This window comes from Pseudonaja textilis, chromosome 15 (assembly GCF_049901715.1).
Source record: "Pseudonaja textilis isolate UNSWEBS1 chromosome 15, rPseTex1.2, whole genome shotgun sequence".
Lineage (NCBI taxonomy): Eukaryota > Metazoa > Chordata > Lepidosauria > Squamata > Elapidae > Pseudonaja > Pseudonaja textilis.
Genome location: NC_142004.1, coordinates 5,420,032 through 5,442,412, shown reverse-complemented (window position 1 = coordinate 5,442,412; position 22,381 = coordinate 5,420,032). Strand labels below are relative to the sequence as shown.

Below are 22,381 nucleotides of genomic sequence, written 5' to 3'. Positions count from 1 at the left end.
GAGCCTTCTGGGAACTGCTGAAAGGACTATGTGGTAGACTGGAGATAGTTGATGTTGTATTCCCTCCCCTTCTGTTGAGAGAGGGATGTTCAATTTTGACACAGGTGGCCTCTTTGACCCCTCTTTCAAACCAGCGGTCCTCTCTGTCCAAAATCTGGACTTTGCTGTCTTCAAAAGAGTGGCCTTTGTCTTTAAAATGCAGGTGGACTGCTGAATCTTGTCCTGCCGGGCGTTTATGAAGTGGTTGTTTTGTTTGCCCAAGGTGTACAGATTTGCACAGGGCTCACTGCATTGTACTGCATATATGCCACGTTGCTCAGTTTGTGTCTGGGTGTTTTATCCTTGCCTTCTGCCTTAGTGTATTCTTGGGTTTGAAGTGTGCCCAGTGTGGAAGAATATGGTACGTTGATTACCGCGTCTTCAATTCAAGATGCTGAGGCGATTCATAACTTGGCTAAGCCAACTTTGTTTAAGCCAAGGTTTGTAGCATCAACTGCAATCGTCCCTTTCTGTCTATCATGCCATGGCTTGAATTACCTTGAGCACAAAGAAGCGAGGAAGGGAAAAAAACACTGGCACCAAACAAGCTCTTACAGTGACCTGACCGAATTAAGATCCTGTTTTAAGTCTTAAGGCAGGAAAAGGCCCTTCTTTTCATTGCCAAAGCAGTTTGTGGCTCTTGATCGTAGAGCTGTGACTGGGGAGACAAAGGGCAGCTGGCCAATTGTGCTGGGGCTTTGGGTGGGGGGGAGGTGTCAGCCAGAAGCCACTGCGGAACTAAACCATTAAGGGACGCCAAGGTTGGATTCAGAACTCTGCTTGTCTGCCAGCAAATTCCTAAGAAGCACCAGAACTAGTTGGAACATGGCTGTCACACCATTGGGTTATTAAAAGTCTGGCCAAAAATAAAAATTAAAAAAAAAAGATTTCAGAGTTCAGATGGAAACAGATCATACATTTTCAGATAAATCCCTTGTCTAAATGTAGCCTTTGATTCTTTAAAGGTAAAGGTTCCCCTAGCACCTATGTGCTAGTCGTTTTTGGCTCTAGGGGGCAGTACTCACCTCCATGACAAAGCCGAAGAGCCAGCGCTGTCCGAAGACGTCTCCATGGTCATGTGGCTGGCAGGACTAAATGCCGAAGGCGCACAGAATGCCGTTCCCTTCCTACCAAAGGGGTTCCTATTTTTCTACTTGCATTGTTTATGTGCTTTAGAACTGCTAGGTTGGCAGAAACTGGGACAAGGAATGGGAGCTCACTCCGTGCGCGGCACTGGGGATTCGAACCACCAAACTGTCGACCTTCCTGATCGACAAGCTCAGCGTCTTAGCCACCAAGCCACATAATAATCAAATAAAGTGAAATAAGTAAAACAAATAAGATAAAATCAATCAAAAAAAATAATCAGCAAGCAGTCTTCCAATATGCAAGAGGAGGACAACCCAAAGCACCCGAGAGAGCAAGGCAAGAAGTAAACACCCACAGACTCTGTTTTTGCCACAGGGCGAGCACAGGCCTTCCCTGGGAAATGACAACCAAGGATTGGATAAGGCCGTGTCCAGTTTAATGGAAAGAAGGACTAAGGGATGACATGATAGCAGCCTTCCAATATTTGAGGAGCTGCCCCAAAGAAGAGGGAGTCGAGCTATTCTCCAAAGCACCTGAAGGCAGGACTAGAAGCAATGGGTGGAAGCGGGGGGGTTGGACTAGAAGACCTCCAAGGTCCCTTCCAGCTCTGTTATTCCATTCTATTCTAATCAAGGAGAGAAGCAACCTAGAACTCAGGAGAAATTGCCTGGCGTTGAGAACAATTAATCCATGGAATGCCTTGCCTCTAGAAGTTGTGGGCTTTTAAGAGGACACCGGACAGCCGTCTGTCTGAAATGGTATCGGGTACTTATGTACTTTCCTGCCTGGGCAGAGGGTTAGACTAGAAGACCTCCAAGGTCCCTTCCAACTGTTACTATGCTGATTGCGCCAAAGGCAATCTGGTTTAAAGCCCACCCATTCATTCGTACTGTATTGTTGCACGTTCCAGAAATGAAAAGGAGAGCGAAGCTCGGAAGTAGCGGGGAGAGGAAGGGGAGATTGAGACAAATTCCGGGCAGGTGGAATGCAAATTCGATGCAAATAGAACTAAAGATGAATTTCCTGACAGTGAGAACAATTAACCAGTGGATCGGCTTGCCTCTAGAAGTTGTGGCTGCTCCGTCACCGGAGGCTTTTAAGAAGACGCTGGACGGCCATCCGTCTGACATAGTATTGTCATTTTCAAGTTTCCTGCTTGAGCAGAGGGCTGGACTAGAGGACCTCCAAGGTCCCTCCCGAACTCTGTTATTCTGTATATATAAGCAAATAAACCACCTCCTTTGCCTGCCATGGCAACCAAGGTCTGCAACAAAAGCGCAGAGGAATAGAGAAGAAGTTGGCCAAGACCTCTCTCTTCCCCACCGCCCAGCTTTGAAATACGTACCATCCCTGTTTTCTCGCTGGTCTGTTCAGCCATCTGGTGGGCCAGAGCGCTGCAGATGGCTTCTTGGGTTTCCATTCACGCCTGCCAATTCGACTCGAGATACCAGCAAATCTAGTTGATGTGAAATAAAAACCTGTTGGGGGGTTGGGACAAGACGCCTTAGCCCAATGGGATCCCATCTCACAGTCCAGTCTAGAACTCCCAGTCTCCTAGTGATTGGCCCAAAGACACCCAGCTGTCTTTCACACCTAAGCGGGACTAGAACTCACTATCTCCTGGTGATTGGTCCAAAGTCACCCAGCTGGTTTTCATGGCTAAGGCAGAACTAGAACTCACAGTCTCCCACTTTCTAGTGTGATGCCTTAACCATTAGACAGACCAAACAGGCTCTTTTTTTTGCAGTTGCAGCAACTATCATCTTGGGCCTGGTGGTTCGATAGCCTAACCGGGTATAAAATGGTTCCTTGGCTTCTTAGTATTTTATAGAAATCCCCTAAGAAGAATTCTAAAAGTTTCCAGCTGCAATGTTTTCTTGTAAGGGAACTGAATTTATTCTTGCTCAGTGCATCAAAGGACAGGACCTAACCTGGTCTAAGACTGGCTTGCATCGCAGCATTATACACTTTATAAATCTTGCATAAAAGGAAGTGAAGGAGGGGGTTTTGAGCCCACATATCAGGGCTCCAGGCAGGTCTGAATCGCTTGCATGTTCAGAGGGGGTTCGCAACCCTAAATTCTATATCTGCACTCAATTTGTTCTTCTTCATGTAAGCCACCTTCAAGAAGGGAGAGGAGCCGAATGTCAACTCATAAAACATTCCTATGCCTGTTTTAATAGTTGCCATAAAAAGAGGGGAGGGGGAGGAAGGAAATCTGGAAGAGCAGCTAAAAGCAAAAGTACATTCCAACTCTTATCTTTAAAAGATTGTAACTAAAATACCAGAGCTTTTGCCCATGAATATATTTAATTGGAGAACGTGATTGATGACACCCAGCCCACGAACGTGCTCAGTTAGACAATCTGATTTATGACACACCCAGAAGGGAGGGGGGGGAGGAAACAAGGTCACAGGGGACTGTAAATTACCTATGCCAGAGTTGGCTTCATGCAGGGCAGTGCTAGTATGTCGCCTTTAATGAATCCTTTGAAGCTTTTTGAAGTTTGGCTCCAGAATCATCATTTAATTAGGGCGATTGGTGGAATTCTGACAAAAGCGATACTAAGCGAGAAAGGCTACAGATAGTTCTTGGTTTACAGCTTGGTGACCGTTCGAAGTCCCAACATCCCTTAAAGAAGTGATTTATGACCATTTTTCACTCGTACAACCACTGCAACCTCCCCCTGGTCACATGATCAAAATTCAGACACTTGACTCATACTTAGGATGGTTGCAGTGTCCCCGGGGTCACGTGATCCCCTTTTGCGACAAGCATCAACGGGGAAGCCAGGTTCACTTAACAACACTGTGACTTAACAGCTGCAGCAATTAGTAATGGCGGCAAGAAAAGGCGTAAAATGGAGCAAAACTCATCTAGCAAATGTCTCACTCGGCAGCATAAACTTGGGACTCGGTTGTGGTTGTACATCGAGGAGCTTCTTGTAGAAGATCTGGATCAAGCTGACTTTCCTCTCTCTTATGAAAATCCCATTCCCCAGAATTTTGTTTTGTACAGTACTTTCTTTTTCTGGTTTTCGACATCCAAGCTTTTGTTAGAGAGGCCAAACTGAGGAAGTGGCAGAGTTTTGACAGCCATCGGAACGTCATATGTGAAAACCTGGTGCTGGCTACATCAGCAGCTCAAAATAGAGAGTTTCAAGCCTTATTTGCATCTAATTTGCATTCCACCTGCCTGGCATTTGTCTCAATCTCCCCTTCCTCTCCCTGCTACTTCCTAGCTTCGCTCTCTTTTCCATTTCTGGAACGTGCAACAATACAGTACGAATGAAAGGGTGGGCTTTAAACCAGATTGCCTTGGGTGCAATCAGCATAATAACAGTTGGAAGGGACCTTTGGAGGTCTTCTAGTCCAATCCCAAACAGGAGATCCTATATGATTTCAGATAAGTGACTGCCCAGTCTCTTCTTAAAAACGATGGCGTGCCCATGATTTCTGAAGTCAAGCTGTTCTACTGGTTAATCGTTCTCACTGTTAGGAAGTTTCTCCTTAGTTCTACGTTGCTTCTCTCCTTGGTTAGTTTCCATCCATTGCTTCTTGTCCTGCCTTCAGGTGCTTTGGAGAATAGCTTGACTCCCTCTTTTTTGGGGCAGCCCCTCAGATATTGAAAGAGTGCTTCTCATGTCACCCCTAGTTCTTCTTTTAATTAAACTAGACATAGACAATTATAGGCTGCCATTTTTGTTTTATTTTTATGTATTCGTTTGCTTTATTCGGTTTGTCAATCGCTTACAAGATATTAGGTATAAGTATAAATATGAGTAAGAATACAGGAAATAGGTACGATTAAATGGGAACCGTGGGACAGGGACAGTAGGCACGATGGTGCACTTTTCCCGGAAGGCTCTGTGCTTGTCCTGTGGACGTTGGTGGTTTAGGCTGCAATCTAGATTCTCACCCGTCATCTTTTAAATGGAAGAAAACTGTAACCTTTGCATTGTTTTTAAGTTGTGTCCTGCTTCTCGGAGACAGGCCAGGAAGGGAGAGGTGGCTTGAGAGAGAGAGATTGGGAAAAAAAAAAAAAAGAGGCTTTCTTTGATTTTGATGTGTGTCTCCGGATGAAAAGATAAAGGGGGGTGGGGTGGGGGCCAAATTATTTATGTAGGCCTAGATTTGTATAATCAAAGCACCGTATGTGATGCAGTGGCATATTGCAGAACGTTGGGAAACTTGATCATTTTTAGGCATGTTTGCATATAATCGAAGAAGACAAGGGATGGCAAATCTAGGTCCATCTTAGGCAGGAAAGCCAGCTGGGTGACTTTGGGCCAATTCCCCGGAGGTGGTAAGTTCTAGTCTTATCTTAGGCATGAAAACTGGCTGGGTGACTCTTGGCCCATCACCAGGAGACTGGGAGTTCTAGTCTGGACTGTAAACGGGATCTCATTGGATTAAGACTTCAGGAGACAGTATTGCTTGACATCTGCTTGGTCTTGTTGGGTAATGGAGAACTTGGGCTTTGATCTTCATCAATGGTATAAGGACTTGGGCAGGATCAGAGGTGGGTATTCGGCAGGTTCTGACCAGTTCTGGAGAACCGGTAGCGGGAATTTTGAATAGTTTGGAGAACCGGCCAATCCCACCTCTGACTGGCCCCACCAACCCCATTTATTCTCTGCCTCCCATCGAGTCCCGGTTGATCAGCTGGGTCTCCTTTGGTTGCCCTGCCCAGGAGAACGGAGCTGGAAAGCAGGTTAGTGGGGTGGGGAGGGAAGGGGGATTTTGCAGCCCCTTTCCCCTGCCACACCCACCAAGCCACGGCCACAGAACCAATAGTAAAAAATTTTTTGAACCCCACCACTGCAGGAGGTTGACTAGAAGACCTCCACGGTCCCTTCTAGCCTTGTGATTCTATGATTCTTAAGCTTCCTCTTTGATTACCCCGACATCTGGGTACCTCAAGGTGGGACCCCAAGAAGCCCCCTTCTCTCTTCGCTGACCCCAAAATGGGGCGAAAGAGGGCGAGTGAATAAGCAGGAACTGCTCTGTTAAGGAGAAGAGAGATACAGATGGAGACCTGCCTGAGGGCACCTCCCCACCCCCAATTAATTTGAAGTTCCCTCTGTCTTCTGCCAACTCCTAGGCCCTCTTGGCCAGCGTTAGGAACTCTCCATTCACCACGGTGTTATTAAACAGTTGGCAGGCAGGAGCCCCAGAGAGCCGTGTTCAGGATGTGCAGCCTTGTGCGAAGCTCCCGTCTGTAGCACCTGATCGCAAAATGCCCCCACCTGCCCCTTTAAGTTAAATGGCCCGTGAGGAGTGATGAATGGCGGGGGGGGGGATCAGTCTGGAGCCAAGTTGGATCCTCCGGAGGGGACACAGTGGGCTTTCCCTGGCTCCCTTTTCTCCACCCCCGAAGGTCTTATAGTTCTCCAGCTGCCCAGGTGTAGCTGTACTACCAGGAAGCACCAGGTGGCAGTTTACTATCCAAACACGTAGTGAGAATTGCTCAGTCTATGGGCAAGATGTGCTGGGAACTGGGCAGCTTCCTAGCTAGTTAAAGAAATCCTAATGTCTGCCCCCACCACTCTCTCTCCCTCTTTCTCTTTTCTCTCTATTTTGCTCTCTCTTTCTGTTTTCTCTCCCTCCTTCTCTTGCCTCTCTCATTTCTCTCTCTTTCTCTCTCTCTTTTTTCTCCCTTTCTCTCTCCCTTTTTTCTTTCACTGTCATTCTTTCTTTTGTTCTCTCTATTTTTCTCTTTCTTTTGTCCCTGTCTCTCTCTCTCTCCCTCTTTCTCTTTCCTCTCTTTCTCTCTCTTTGTTTTTTCTCCCTCTCCCTTTCTTTCTCCCCCTCCCTCCCTCTTTCTTTCTTCTCCTCTCTCTCTCTCTCTCCCTCTTTCTCTTTCCTTTCTCTCTTTTTTTCTCCCTTTCTCTCTCCCTTTTTTCTTCCTCTGTCATTCTTTCTTTCTCTCTATTTTTCTCTTTCTGTTTTTTGTCCCCCTGTCTCTCTCTTTCTCTCTCTCTCCCTCCCTCTTTCTTTCTCCTCTCTCTCTCTTCCTCTCTTTCTTTCTCTCTTGCATTTTGCTCTGGAGACTTTTTGTAGGAAGGCTCACACAGAGCTGGGAAAGCCACAGCCAAACTCCTTCCCCAGGAGGTGGGCAATCTCAATAAAAAGTTAATGACGGCAGCATCCTCAGTAGCTTGAATGAGAATGAATAAAGCTACTACACTGAAGCGCAATGAATAAAGTACAAACCAGCCTGAGAAGGGGAACCTTTGGAAAGGGGAAGACGATAGATCTTGGCCTTCTACTATTGCGCCCCCCAGCTACAAAGGCAAGGTTGTTAATAAAGAAGAGATCCGGTCATTCTGGGGTTGAGAGCCTGTTGGTTTGCCTGGTGATTTTACTCTGGTTCAATGAATTGAAAACTTAGTGATGCCTGCGATGGGTTCCTCTACTCGTTCCGGCAGAAGGGATCAGCTGCGGACCTTGTGCGCCAGGTAATTCTGACTAGCAGGTTCAAGGAGAATCGCCTTCTCTTGTTGTGGTCCCAGCGCTATGAGTGGAAGTGGGAATTGCTCCAGTGGCGGGATTCAGATTTGTTTTACTACCGGTCCCACGGGCATGGCTTGGTGGGAATGGCGTGGCTTGGTGGGCGTGGCAGGGGAAGGATACTGCAAAATCCCCCTTCCTTCCCCATCCCACTAACCTGCTTTCCAGCTCCGTTCTCCTGTGCAGGGCAACCAAAGGAGACCCAGCTGGTCAGCTGGGACTCAATGGGAGGCAGAGAAGAGAAGGGGTTGGCGGGGCTAGTCAGAGGTGGGATTTTCCAGTTCTCCAAACTACTCAAAATTTTCCCCACCGGTTCTCCAGAACTGATCCAAACCGGCTGAATACCATCTCTGGATTGCTCCCACCCTTTTTAACCTTTCGTTGCAGAATAACCACCTTCCTTAACAATGCAATTTCTGATCCCAACTAAGGTCACAAGCTGAGGGCTACCTGTAGGTCTTCTGGGGAAGCCCAGACTGGAGACCTTTCAGGCCCGCTTGTCAAGAGCTCACCCGACTGTTGTTCCTTCTCTCTCGTAGGATCACATTCCAGTGCCCTACCAGCCCGATTCCAGCAGCAACCCCTCCTCGACAACGTCATCCACCCCTTCTTCACCAGCTCCTCCCCTGCCACCCAGCGCCACGCCACCTTCGCCCTTCCACCCCTCCCCACAGTGCACGCGGCAACAAAAACAGTTCAATTTGCCAGGTAAATGAGATGCATTCAGTCATCATTCAGTCACTATTAGGTGCAGCAGCCAGCTCTTGCCAGCCATCCTAGTGTAGAGGGAGGAGTGGCAGAATCTGGAGGTGGAGTCCAAAGAGGACCATGCCCGCCTACCTTCCGATCGCCTGCCAGCTGACGGAGCCCGAGACGCACTATGGTGGCTTGTGAGGGCGCCGCAGATCTCCATGCGGGTAGTGGCGATACAGTGGACTGTCAGAGGCAACAGAGGACTCCAGCTGATCACCGATCGAGCATCTGAGGCGGGGATGCTGGGACGGTCCTTCCCGAATCATGACCGCTTGCTCCGCGTTATTGGTGACCGGATGGTGGTTACCGGAGCAGAGCGGATGATGGAAACACGTGGGGGGGAAGGGATTAGGTTATATAGTAGCGCTGGGAGGCAGACGCTCCCAGTGCAGACTTTATGTGGGTTACCTGTTGGTTACCTTGCTCAGTACTTCCTGGGACTTGCTGGCAGAAAAGAATGCCAAGAATAAAGACAGGGTTGGACCAGATAACCGGTCTGTATTGGTTCTTTCGTGCTAACTGCCAGGCTTGCTCAGGAGTAGCTAAGAGGGGGAGGACAGCCTATCTCCAAGGCAGGACCAGAAGTAAAGGGTGGAAGTTTATCAAAGAGAGAGATCCAACCTAGAAGTAAGGAGAAGCTTCCTAGCTTTAAACCATATGTAACCTTACACCACAGGTATACTTTATGGGACAAGGTCTCCTGCCCCGAGCAGAGGGCTGGACTAAATGACCTCTAAGGCCCCTCCCATGCCTCCCCTTCCATGTTCTATTCAGAATGGAAGCCCTGCTAATCTCTTACTCTTCCTAATCTTGTGTTTTCACTCTTTCAGCTTCGCACTATTACAAGTACAAGCAGCAATTCATTTTTCCAGGTAAGTATCCACCGACAATGACAAGGTTAGTTCTAAGCAGAAGATCTGCTAGAAAACCAGAAAGTTCTTACCTGCATGTAATCAGAGGATAGTTTGGTTATCCATGGAAAACAGAGCCATTGCTGGAATTCTTGTAAAACCCTTCCTCTTTGCCTCAATTAACCTTGTGAAAGAGCATGGTGCCGACATTTAGGTTTCTGTCAATCACCTTGGCAAACTGTTGTCTCACCGACTCCAGAGAAAAAAAAGAGAGGAAGGAAGGAATAATTGGACTACAGGAAAGGGTTGATAGGGAGCATCTGGACCAGGTTGTGTTCTGGCTATTATTACTATTATGGTTGGTTGCACAGTCAGCCAGACATTTGGACTGGATTTGGCATTTTTATCGAGCCCTTCTGATATAGGCAGATGTTGCCTAATAATATGAAAGGTCTCATCGCAGAATGTAAGCCGTTCCAAATCGAGCTGCCTTTTGCAATTGACCGGTGGGGATTTTTGTCAATGTCGATGGTGTTCAAGGGCTGCCCCGGCTGTTTTGGGACTGCACTCAAGGCGGCGATTATTACGGGTGCTACATTTTGCAGCAGGCCTTCTCCCTAAAATATTTTCCCCGTTAGTGTTTTATACCCTCTTCCTAACACACTCAGCCATTGCTGGAGTGACATAAAACCCATCCTGGTTATTATAATTTGGACAGAACGATGGTTGGGGGAACTTCAGAAGATACTGGAAATAGCCGGTGGGGAAATTATCTATGATAGCATCTGGCTACAAGGCTAGTCTCCCTGGAGTCATTGAGTGAAAACCCAGAAAATTGTTCTGAAAATCCCCTATAGGTCCACTGTTCCATATGCAGGTTGCCTTCCTTGGAGATGCCTTATCCTTCCCTATTTGATTCCGCTCCCCTTTCTACATATTTCCCAACGTAGCTCCAATCAGAGGCAATGATTCTCTGCTGGATGGGATGGAATGGTGCCCATTTAATTTAAAAAACGCTTTTCCCGGGGCAGGATTCACTAGTCTAAACTGGCAACGCTATGATTGGCTTGTGAGAAAAAAACAGCACCCCAGAATTTCGCTGATTGTTCGAACACCTTCTTGGGGATCCTTCTGATGAGAGCATCCCATCGCTCGTGGTTCTGAACAGGATTTCCTTTGCTTTTCAGATGTTGTGCCCGAGGTGCCCCCCAGACCACCTCAAGTTGTCCTCCATCCGGTTAATTCAGACCCAATGTAAGTGTCTCGCTGTTTGTTCTCTTCTTTGGAACCCACCTTTAGAAATTATTTCTCCTGTTTCTCCTCCTTCATTACAAAGGAAATCTCCTTGCTCTTGTTCTTGTTCTCCTTTTTTCCTCCTTCTCCTTCTCCCCTTCTTCCTTTTCCATCTGCATTTCTTCTTTTTCTTCTCCTCTTCTTCCTCTTCCATCTACATTTCTTCCTCCTCCTCCTCCTCCTCCTCTTTTTCTTCTTTTTCTTCTCCTCCTTCTCTTCTTCCTCTTCCATCTACATTTCTTCTTCCTCCTCCTCCTCTTCTTCTTTTTCTTCTCCTCCTCTTCCTCCTCCTCTTCTTCCTCTTCCATCTACATTTCTTCCTCCTCCTCCTTCTCCTCTTCTCCCTCTTCCATCTTTATTTCTTCTTCCTCTTCCTCCTCCTCCTCCCATACTACTTTCTTTGGAAAAACAGAGCTAGTTTCCTGGGTGGGGTAGAACCAAAGACCACATCCAATCTCTTTGACTCAAGAGGTTACCTTGAGATGCCTCTTACTGAAGAATATGGATTTTGATCCTTTTTAAAAAACAACAGACAGGCAAATCAATTCATTTCCAATTACATCACTCTCCCATGCATTCCATTACCTATAGCTTTATAAACACATAAAGATTATCTCATGTATGCATGTATGTGTGTGTGTGTGTGCGTGTGTGTGTGTGTGTGTGTGTGTGTGTGTGTGTATGTATGTATGTATGTATGTATAAATCTAAGCTTTCAGGTAAGCTCATTTTTGCCTAAACAATCGGTGTTCCCAGTATGCTTTCTCCCCAGTGCATTTCTGCACGGATTGTCATACATTATTTGTAAGACATCTTCTGGTCATGAACCTCTCTACAAGATTTGGGGCAGGCCATCCCCTAAAAGCACACCGTTTCTCCATCCGTGCGCGTGAACTCGAGAAATTGGCTTCAAATCAGCTTGCCTGAAAGTGGAAATGAAAAGAAACCCCTTCCAACTTCTTGCCGTGAACTAGTTCAGCACTGTACTGGAGGAGAGTTTCCCCGAGCCTTTTGGCACCCCCTTCTTGTCAGGAGAACTGGCCTGTGAGCCAGTTAGCCAGAGGCGGCGCTCCTGTTCGTCTCCTTTTGCATTGCTTCCAAGGTAGCAATGTTGGGGCAGTTTCAGTTCTGAGCATAAGGATTGGCAGTTGGTTGCTCCCCCCACCAATGCCTCTGCGGGAAAAAAATAAAATAAAGAATTCTCTTCAAGCCTTTGTAATAGAGAGAGAGGAGATGTTCTCCAGCAATCCATCACTGGAGGTTTTTAAGAAGAGGTTGGAGAGTCATTCGTCTGAAATGATATAGAATTTCCTGGTTAGATTAAAAGACCTAGTCAAGCTCTTCTCCAAAGCACAAGAGGGCAGGACAAGAAGCAACGGGTGGAAACTAATCAAGGAGAGAAACAACTTAGAACTAAGGAGGAATTTCCTGACAGTGAGAACAATTAACCAGTGGAACAACAACTTGCCTCCAGAAGTTGTGAATGCTCCAACATTGGAAGTTTTTAAGAAGAGATTGCACAACCATTTGTCTGAAATGCTTTCCTGCCTAAGCAGGGGGGTTGGACTAGAAGACCTCCAAAGTCCCTTCCAATTCTGTTATTCTCTTCTCTTCTACCTCCAAGGTCCCTTCCATTATTTTTGTTATTTTGTTTCTCCGTGGATGGTGCAGTCCTGTGGTGGCAGGGATTTGCTTTTGTCAAGAAATTTCCTGAGACAGTTAGAACAATTAATCAGTGGAACAGCTGGAGGTTTTCGAGAAGAGACTGGCCAGTCATTTGTCCGGTATGGTATAGGGGCTCCTGCTTGAGCAGGGGGTTGGACTAGAAGACCTCCAAGTTCCCATCCAATTCTGTAAAGAAGATTCACTATCAGAAAGAAAGAAAGAAAGAAAGAAAGAAAGAAAGAAAGAAAGAAAGAAAGAAAGAAAGAAAGAAAGAAAAGAAAGGAAAGAAAGAAAGAAGAAAAGAAGAAGAGAAAGAAAGAAAGAAAGAAAGAAAGAAAGAAAGAAAGAAAGAAAGAAAGAAAGAAAGAAAGACCCTTGATTCAAAATAATTTGGCAGGGTGGGGGCGTGTCCTTTGTATGAAATAATGTCTTTAAGGGGAACTCAGGAGATATGCCCTCTCCGTTGGGGGAATCTGACCTATGGAACAATCTTTCCTCTGATATCTGGAGGACCCCAATCCTCTTGGCCTTCTGAAAGGCCACGGAGACCTAGATTTGCCCCAAGAACTGAGCCAGGATGTAAGATGAACCTATTATCTGGGTCATTTATGGTGTGAGTTTGTTACGCACAGCCTTGGTAATGGTTTTCTCATTGCTTTTAACTTTTATTTTCAGTTCTGCATATGGAGGTTTTGCCCTGCTGTTTTCCTCTCATGCACACAGGTTGCCAAGCAGGCCAAAATTACTTATTTAAAACAGACGGGTTTATGAAACGTTTCCATCGGTCAAGGTGGTGCAATGCCACGTTCACCTGTCTAGAGTCTAGAGTGAGAAGTTGCAGGGGTTAAAAACGAAGTGGGAATATAAATTGCTAGTCTAGAGAAACACTAGAGTGGAATTTAGACTGCTGGGCAAGAGGGTAAAATTGGAGATTTGCCCCAGGCTAATTGCTTATTTGTGTGTCCGTACATTTTAAAGAGAAGCTGGAAACACTATAGAAAGTAAAAGAAAGAAGGAATTTTTCTCTCTCTCTCTCCCTCCTGCATTTTAAATGGATTCTGTTTTACCTCTTAACCATCAGAATTTGTCCATGTATACCTATGTATGAATACACAAAATGCTCGTGGACATCCAGAAGTGTAGGTGTTCAGAATACCTTATCCAGTTCTAATGAGGAAATTAAAATCTTTTCAATCAAATTATTAATTAATTAAAAATCTGGGAAGAATATCTTAACCGATGGAAGAGTTGTAAGAACACATACCTGGAGTCTATTTTAAACCCACTCTGGCCTGGGTCAAATATCATGTCCTATAATAGGCAGCTGATCCAGCAAAACCAGAAAATTTGACTCGGTATAATCCTGTCTCTCTAAAAAGAGAGACTGCCTTGAGGAAATGGTTGATCTAGAAGACCTCTAAGGTCCCTCCCAGCCCTATGATTCTATGTTCTATTTTTCCCCTCCAAAAAAAGAGAAACCTGAAAACAGTTGCAAAAGAGAAAAGAGACTTCCCTAAGTAATACAAACTTGGATGTGTTTGTCATTTATTGAGAGAGGGAGAGAGGGAGAAAGAGAAAGAGACAGAGAGAGAGAAAGAAAGAAGAAAGAGAGAGAGAGAGAGAGAGAGAGAGATGACTGAGATACACACCTACATATACAGAAAGGGAAAAGCCTTCTGGTATTCTGTTTCTGCGTATAATGTGCACGAATGTATAATCGCCAATCACAGGTTGGTTCTAACTGTAAAGAAAAAATCAAACCCAGAAGAAAAAGCAACATTCTTGTTTGGGACCCAGGAAGCATCTCTAAGTTGGAGAAGGTCACAGGGAAGCAGCTGCTTCGTCAAATCCACGAGAAAGACTTGTCCCGGGCTGGAGTAAATTGACTTCTGCAAGGCGAGAGAACGGAGAATGGCAGCTGTTCCCACACCAGAGATTAAAGGAACCTTTTCCATTTGAACACGCGGCTTAGAGATGAATTGCCAACCTCGTCCTCGCTCTGAAAAATTAATGCGCCTTTCTCCCTGCTCTCATCTTCTCCTGCCTTGTTCTCGCCGAAGCTGGTTTTGCCTCTGCGGGCATTTGGACAAATCCGTCATCGAAGAAATTTCCAGGAGTTTTCTTGGCCCTCTTGCTCCTCTCCTTCCCTTCTTCCTTGAAAGCCTAGCGCTGATTTTGCTGCATTGGAGAAGGAAGAAAAGGAGGAGGAGGAAAGGGGGAAGAAAGAGGGGGAGAAGAAGAAGAGGAGGAGGAGGAAGAGGAGGGAGAAGAATACCACTACTCAGGTGACCTTGAGGACACAGATACACCAGTGCTTCACTGTCCCTCTAAAAGGGTGTAAATGACCAGCTGTCTGCAAGGAGTATAAATCCTTTCATTCCCCACCATCCTGTCAGAACTGAAGAAGCTTCTTGGATGAACAAGGAAGTCCAGTTGCCTGACTGAGAATTTCTACGAAGAAGAAGAAGGAAGAAGAAGAGGAAGAAGGAGGAGAAGGAGGAAGAAGAAAAGAAGAAGAAGAAGAAGAAGAAGAAGAAGAAGAAGAAGAAGAAGAGAGAGGAGGAGGAGGAGGAGGAGGAGGAGGAGGAGGAGGAGGAGGAGGAGGAGGAGGAGGAGGAGGAGGAGGAGGAGGAGGAGTTTTTTTCATAATAGAGGAGGAGGAGAAAGAAGAGAAAGAAAGGGGGACTTGTTCGTAATGAAGGAGGAGGAGGCAGCAGCCTCATTTCTCACCATTAACCTGGTCCTCAGAGTTCCTCCCACGCCTCAACCTTGGGTCTTCTCCCCCCCCACTGCCCTCTCCCACGCTCTCCTTTCTTTGCTTTGAGAATTCAGGGAAGACCGAAGAATCATCGTTAGTTACACAACTAAAACAGTCAGTTGCCTTCTTTCTTCACACACGTTTTCTCTTTTAGCAACCACCGCTCTCTTCGGAGAGCTTAAGCGAGAGAGGAAAGCAATTGTGGCAAAGTTAAAAGAAAGAATGGAAATCAGGCACCTCATCTTTCCTCCCGGAAGGTCTGCCAACTTCTCCCATCTTGGGCTTCGGCTCCCTTCCCTCCTGACCCAAACGCTCGAAGGAGCTCCAGGACCATATGTTACCCCTCCCCCACAAACCTTGGGGTGGTCCCCAGCCCCTTCCAACAGTTGTCTGTAAGTCTGGCAGAGGGAAAGTTATCATCGGAACCACGGAGGATAATCATATGAGTTCGCCTTCTGTCGATTTAGTTTGCCGTTCCATTTGCATTTAAATTCCCTAACAAGCTTTGTGTGAGTCCGCTTCAGAAAAAAAAAAAAAACGCCCAGAGTCGTTTGGCAAAGTGAGATAGATGGCATGAAAGTTTAATAGATAAATAAATAAGAAGAAAAGTTGTCTGGGCTGCCACACCCCTGTATGAAATTCAGGCTGAGGTTCATCTTCTGTCCCTACTCAGACCAATACTCTTGTGCCATTATTTTTCATATCTGCATTCTGGGATCCTTCCATAATTAACGTTTTGCATAGAGCTTTGGAGAAAGCCAGTTGAGACTAGCATGAAATACAGAAGGAAAGAATGCCTTCTCCATACCTACGTGGAGTCCTCTTTGGCACCATTTGTCAAGAACAGTGCAGGGTCTTCTGCTTGGGCAGGGGGTTGGACAAGAAGACCTCCAAGATCCCTTCCAACTCTTGTTATTCTATTCTATTCTATTCTACTCTACTCTACTCTACTCTACTCTACTCTACTCTACTCTACTCTACTCTACTCTACTATTTTGCATTCTACTCTACTCTTCTATTCTACTCTATTTCTATTCTACTCTATTCTTCTACTCTTTACTCTTCTACTCTATTTTTTTTATTCTACTCTACTGAATTCTGCTTTATTTCCACTCTACTCTATTTCCTCTGTTTTTATTTAACTCTGCTTTACTCTATTTCTACTCTATTGTACTCTTTCTATTCTATTCTACTCTACCCTGTTTTTTATTCTACTCTATTCTACTCTACATCTGAAGATGTTTTTCTGCCTTTCTTACATCCTTCATCAGCTTGGCCTTTAGATCCTATTGTAGATCAGCTTCCAGGTGCTAATTTCCACTGGCTTTATCCTCTACCTCACCCCACATTCCATCCCACCTAAAAAAATTTTTTTTTAAAAAAATACCCATCTAAGTTCTACTGAAGTAAAATGTGAAATGTGGCTATTTGGCAAACTTAGCTGGGAAAGTACCCAGCCTTAGATACATTTATGACGCTGGACCTGTTGAGATACGGAGTAGCCGCCCCCCCACTTCTCACCCAACTCTCCAAATCCACTTCTTGCAACGGGATCATTAGAAGGTGACCTCTCTCTTAAAGTTGAACCAGGCCTCTTGAAAGGCGAAGTAATTTTTATGTGGGCAGCCTCGCTCGGCTAGAGCCTGGGCTATAGAAGATTAGCTGACAATCAATGATACTTGTGTGAAAAATTGACTCAGCAGCCCCAGATATTCCATGCTGGTTCAACTCTCATTCCACTCTTTTAGGGACAATAATAATTTGAGCACGCTTGCAAAAGAAACTCGTCGCAGAACTAGAATTGCTGTTTTGGAAAAGGTTCAAGGGGAACATTCAGCTTTTTCCTCTTAGACCAGTGTAAGCTGTCTTCAGATGTTCTCTCTCTCTCTCTCTCTCTCTCTTTCTTTCTCTCTCTCTCTCTCTCTTGTTCTCTTTCATTTCTTCTCTCTCTGTTTCTCTTTCATTCTTATTCTCTCTCTTTCTCTCTTCTTTCTCATTGTCTCTCTGTCTCTCATTCTTTCTCTGTCTCTCTCATTCTCATTCTCTCTCTTTCTCATTCTCTCTCTCTTATTCCCATTCTTTCTTTTTCTGTCTCATTCTTGTTCTCTCTCTCTTATTCTTTCTCATTCTCTGTCTCTCATTCTTTCTCTCTTTCTCTTTTTCTTTGTCATTCTCACTGTCTCTCATTCCCATTCTTTCTCTTTCTGTCTCATTTTCATTCTTTTCTTTTTCTCTCATTCTCTTTGGTTTTCTTTCTCTCTCTCTCTTTCTCTCTCATTCTCTCTCTGCTGTTCTTGAAATGTCCCTTCCTTCGAATAAACTCCATTTCTCATACCACCGATGTTCTGCTCAACACTCCACAAAGCATTTGTTCAAAAATAAATTCATTTGTTTTCATGTCATTAACTATGTAGTGTAACTGACCAGGAAAAAGCAAATTTCAGATGAGTGTCGTACATGTCATTTTTCAGAAACCTAGTGGATGTTGGAGGTTTCTAATGATATATGCCAAAACTTGTATTTAGTCTGGCAACCCGTCAAACTTAACTCTCAAGAAATTAATATTTGATCTCTGAATCAATTTAGATTTTGAGTGAACTTCAGATGGGTGGTTGCACATTTTTCAGCACAATTAACTGTACTCCAACATGTGTTATAATGCACTATTATTTTTGTTTGTAAGAGGGCTTTTTCCCCCGCCATATCACAAGCCATTTTAGCAATAGCTCTTGGCCTGTTGAAAGGTGTCAGGAGAGAATAATCTTTTCTTGTGTTACTTGCGATGAAAACTGCAAACCATTTATTCCTTTGAAAGTTGTTATTCGGTTTCTGTCAATCAAGAGCTGAACTCTGTCTACTGCGAAAACTGACTGAAGAATCAGGTCTGAAGTGATGTGAAGCAATAAAACCTTTGGAATGGGTTCATACATCACACACTTCTGTTAACCATGGTTTAATGGTTAGGTCATCCTTGGCTGGCCATACCCTTTGGTTTGCAAAGCCCAAACGATTTAAGCCGAACAAACCAAAATAACAAACCAAAATAATAGCGTAGCTTTATTTTTTATTTATTTATTTTATGTATTCATTTGTCAAGCATGCATTTGCTTATGTGTGTGTGTGTGTGTGTGTGTGTGTGTATCAACATGATTATTAATACATGAAATAGATATAAATAAAAGGGAACATTAAGACAGGGACGTTAGGCACATTGATGCGCTTATGCACGCCCCTTACAGACCTCTTAGGAATGGGGTGAGGTCAACAGTAGACAGTCTGAGGTTAAAGGGTTTGAAGTTAGTGGAAGAAACCACATTATGTGTGAACCCATCCTGGAGTTATAGATGATGATGATGATGGATCTGTTTTCTATAGCTCGAGACAATTCATGGTTTATAATTTGTGGTGTTTGTTTTCCTCAAAAGCCGAGAAGGGAATCCAGTACTTCAAATTGAAGTGGAGCCAACCTCCGAGGTAAGATCCATGTGAGGAGTAGAGAGACTCTCTTGGGGTGAAACAGAATGAGTCCTGGGAGGAAGGGCTCGGTGATCTCCAGCAGCGGCTTGTGCCTTGTTTCATTTTGGCAAGCCCTCATGGATCACTCTTAACAACTTTTGATCTGTGCTGCATTTAATCAGGGTTAAGTGTCACATCTAGCTGTCATTGACCTGGACTTGGTGGAGCAGTTAGCATGGGACCCATTCTTGCTCAGACCGAAATCTCCATGCCTTGGATCCTTCCTGATTGTGGATGCAGAGAAGGATCTTGAAGGACGAGCTATGTCATAAGGGGACGTGGGGGCTCAGTGGCTAAGACGCTGAGCTTGTTGATCAGAAAGGTTGGCAGTTTGGCGGTTCGAATCCCTAGCGCCCCATCACAGAGTGAGCTCCTGTTCCTTGTTTCAGCTTCTGCCAACCTAGCAGTTCGAAAGCATGTAAAAAATGCAAGTAGAAAAATAGGGACCACTTTGGTGGGAAGGTAACAGCGTTCCGTGCGCCTTCAGTGTTTAGTCATGCTGGCCATATGATCACGGAGACGTCTTCGGACAGCGCTGGCTCTTTAGCTTTGTAACAGAGATGAGCATCGTCCCCTAGAGCTGGGAACAACTAGCACATATGCGCAAGGGGGACCTTTACCTCTACCTATGTCATGTGGACGATATTAAAATGCACAATCCTATTTCGATGCTTCTAAATTACATCTGAACGGGACAGTTAGAAATAACATTATTTGACTTCAGGTGTGTCTTTGCACAAACGTGTGGCTTTTAGGCTAAAGGTGGCAGGGAACAATTCAGAAGTAATTCCCTGAGACCATCATTCACTAATCCCAACTTCCCTTACTATTTCTTTATCTTCTCCACACAGCTGACCATGTTATTTCCCCCAAATTATATACTGGCTGTCCTTGGGCAAATCGAACTCAAGCTTTTTATTACCTTTCAAGGCCACCTTAAAACTGATGCTTATAGAAAACTCACTTCTTGCTGAAGTCAATGCTCAAAATGCTGGCGGTTGGTAGGAGGGTTGGCAGTTGGTCAAGTGTTGGTAGGAGAGGAATCCTAGCATTCTACCTTCTCAGATGTCCCTCTAAGTTAGGAAATTGTATAGAGAGAGAGTATGAATTGGCCTATAGTTTATTAAACCCCACCTCACCCCATTCCCATAATTCTGACTCTGCTTATAAATGAGGAGGTAGCACTCTTTGGCTTGCAGGCCCTATGCTGCCCTCAGTCTAATCTCAACAGCTGGCCACTGGAATTCAGATCAAGAGGGATCTGGTGCTCTTCTAGCAGACTTCTGGACTTAGGGGAAGTGGGTACAAGAACAAGAAAAAGGGACAATGAAAGAAGAAAGTGAAAAGTGTCAGGGTTCCGGTAGTTACCCCCATTTAAATCATGAGTCTTTAGCTGGATTTTCAAAGCTCAAAGAAGATTTATTGGGAGTTAACATGTCCAGCACTGCCTGAGTGTAGCCGACTTTGAGACAGATCATTCATTGTCACCCTTGACCCTTGTTTTCCCCCAACCCCCTGGGTGTATCATAATTCATATTCTCCAACGGGACACCTCCATAGCCAAGAGGCATCAATCATACTCTCCAGTTAGAATTTTGCGCGGCAGAAACTTCGGTCGCTTGGAAACTATCTATGAAAACATCCATGGAATGCAGTTTCGGAAATATTTTATGAGTTGACAGAAAGGTTATAGCTAAGTGACTCTGCTCACCTTCCTTTGGCCCCACTTGCCACTTGCTTTATTCCTACCTACCGTTAATCTGGAGGAGGAAGGGTATTTGTTGGAGCTGATGGTATTAGCCAGAAATCAGGAACCAAGGTTATGTTGCCATGGTGGCTGTGGCCTATTCAGCCTCCAGCACCATGGCGGAGGGGGCGTTTTCACCCTCCCTGGGATCCGGAGGCTTTCCTCATACCAGTTTGGTGAACCAGATGTAAAATTAACATCCGGTTCACCCAAACCAGTGAGAACTGGTAGCAGCCCACCCCTGTAGGTTTCTTCTAACACTCTCTACAAGAATCCGAACTACTAACGGTCAAGTCGAATTAGCGGTAGATAAGAATCAGTGGAATTCAAGGTTGACTGGACTTAGATCCCTTGTGGGTGCAAAGCGATTCGAGACTTATAACGTGCTTGACCTCTCCCTCGGGCTCAGCCTATTCATCTCCTACAGGTGTGTGGCATAAATCAAGACCTTCTCTTCTCCCTTTTTCAGACCGAACAGGGAAATGATGAGGAATCCGAGGATGACTTTGAGGAGATGAACCTCTCCCTCCTCTCCGCTCGTAATTTCCCCCGGAAAGCCAGCCAGACCAGTATCTTCCTGCAGGAGTGGGACATTCCCTTCGAGCAGCTGGAGATTGGAGAGCTGATCGGCAAGGGCCGCTTCGGGCAGGTGTTCCACGGCCGCTGGCACGGGGAGGTAGCCATCCGCCTCATTGACATTGAGCGGGACAACGAGGACCAGCTGAAGGCCTTCAAGCGGGAAGTCATGGCTTACCGGCAGACGCGGCACGAGAATGTGGTGCTGTTCATGGGGGCCTGCATGAGCCCTCCGCACCTCGCCATCATCACCAGGTAAGACGCCCGCTTTGATACCACCAAACCTTTGAGGTTTTCCCATGCATGAACTCTTTAACAAGTCAGGTCACCTCTGAATTGGTCTTACTTCCCTGGATTGTAATAACTCAGCAGAAGCCCTCAACCAGGTCATTGCAGAGGGATGCATGGACCATGTCCATCCCACCAGTGACATAGAATAGAATAGAATAGAATAGAATAGAATAGAATAGAATAGAATAGAATAGAATAGAATAGAATAGGATACTTATATATATTGCTTCATAGTGCTTTCCAGCCCTCTCCAAGCAGTTTACAGAGTCAGCCTATTACCCCCAACAATCTGGGTCCTCATTTTACCCACCTTGGAAGGATGGAAGGCTGAGTCAACCTTGAGCCAGTCAGGATCGAACTGCTGGCAGTGGGGAGTGAATTAGCCTGCAATACTGCATTCTAACCACTGGGAAAGAAAGGAAGGAAGGGAAAGGAAAGGAGGAAGGAAGGAAGGAAGGAAGGAAGGAAGGAAGGAAGGAAGGAAGGAAGGAAGGAAGGAAGGAAGGAAAAAAAGGAAAGAAGGAAAATAGCAATAGCCCTTAGACTTATATACTGTTTTTCAGTGCTTTACAGCCCTCTCTAAGAGGTTTACAGAGTCAGCCTTTTGCCTCCCAACAATCTTGGTCCCTGTTTTACTGACCGCAGAAGGAGAGAAGGCTAAATCAGCCTCAAGCCAGTGAGAATCAAACTGCCGAACTGCTGGCAGGTTTTAAGCCTAGATCACAGTGAGCAGCATTGGGGCAGGGGAGGAAGGAAGCCGGCGGTTCCTATGGATGCCATAAGCCTTCGTTGCCGTCCTTTCCCAGAGAAGAACCCTTCTCTATCAACCGTGCCTTGCCCTTGCTGCCCAGCTGTCGAAGAAGAAAAATTGCAAAACAGTACTTGAAAGGAATCCACTGGGGGTGCCGGCAGTGTATTCTGCTTTTTAGCTCAGTGGCCTCTTTGCACAGATGTGCAAAATGCTTCTCCTTCCAAAGCCAGGCATTGTGTTCACATCTGTCACCTGAAACAGGAGTTGGCCGCGTTCCTGGCTCCGACCTCCTTTGATTCTTAGCCTTTTTATCTTCCTAAGGTCAATGCCAGTCATTATCCGACTGGGCCCAAAAGAACCCGGCATCTGATTATGGAGACTTTTCTTGTCTTCAGCCGGGAGTCGATCACCGGCTTTGGGGCTTGCATTCACTTTGTTTAAGATGCAAAGCAGCACCTTCACGATTGGGCCAAACAGTTGGCTGTGTGGGGTCTGATGTGCAAAGAATGTTTATTTCAGATGCTCTGTTGGTGGAAATC

The 22,381-nt window shown here is 45.5% G+C and overlaps 2 protein-coding genes across 3 annotated transcripts in view; one reads left to right on the top strand and one right to left on the bottom strand.

The window, feature by feature from the left end:
• Positions 1-22,381, bottom strand: part of RFC5 (replication factor C subunit 5) — a 315,947-nt gene that overhangs the window by 96,559 nt on the left and 197,007 nt on the right. The gene's annotated exons all lie outside the window — the stretch shown is intronic.
• KSR2 (kinase suppressor of ras 2) overlaps positions 1-22,381 on the top strand; it is a 137,292-nt gene that overhangs the window by 80,158 nt on the left and 34,753 nt on the right. For both annotated transcript variants that reach the window (XM_087913260.1, XM_087913258.1), the window contains exons 10-14: positions 8,181-8,349; positions 9,225-9,266; positions 10,433-10,499; positions 18,387-18,435; positions 20,694-21,055. In XM_087913260.1, coding sequence (XP_087769386.1) covers positions 8,181-8,349; positions 9,225-9,266; positions 10,433-10,499; positions 18,387-18,435; positions 20,694-21,055 — 689 coding nt within the window. The remainder of the gene's footprint in view (positions 1-8,180; positions 8,350-9,224; positions 9,267-10,432; positions 10,500-18,386; positions 18,436-20,693; positions 21,056-22,381) is intronic.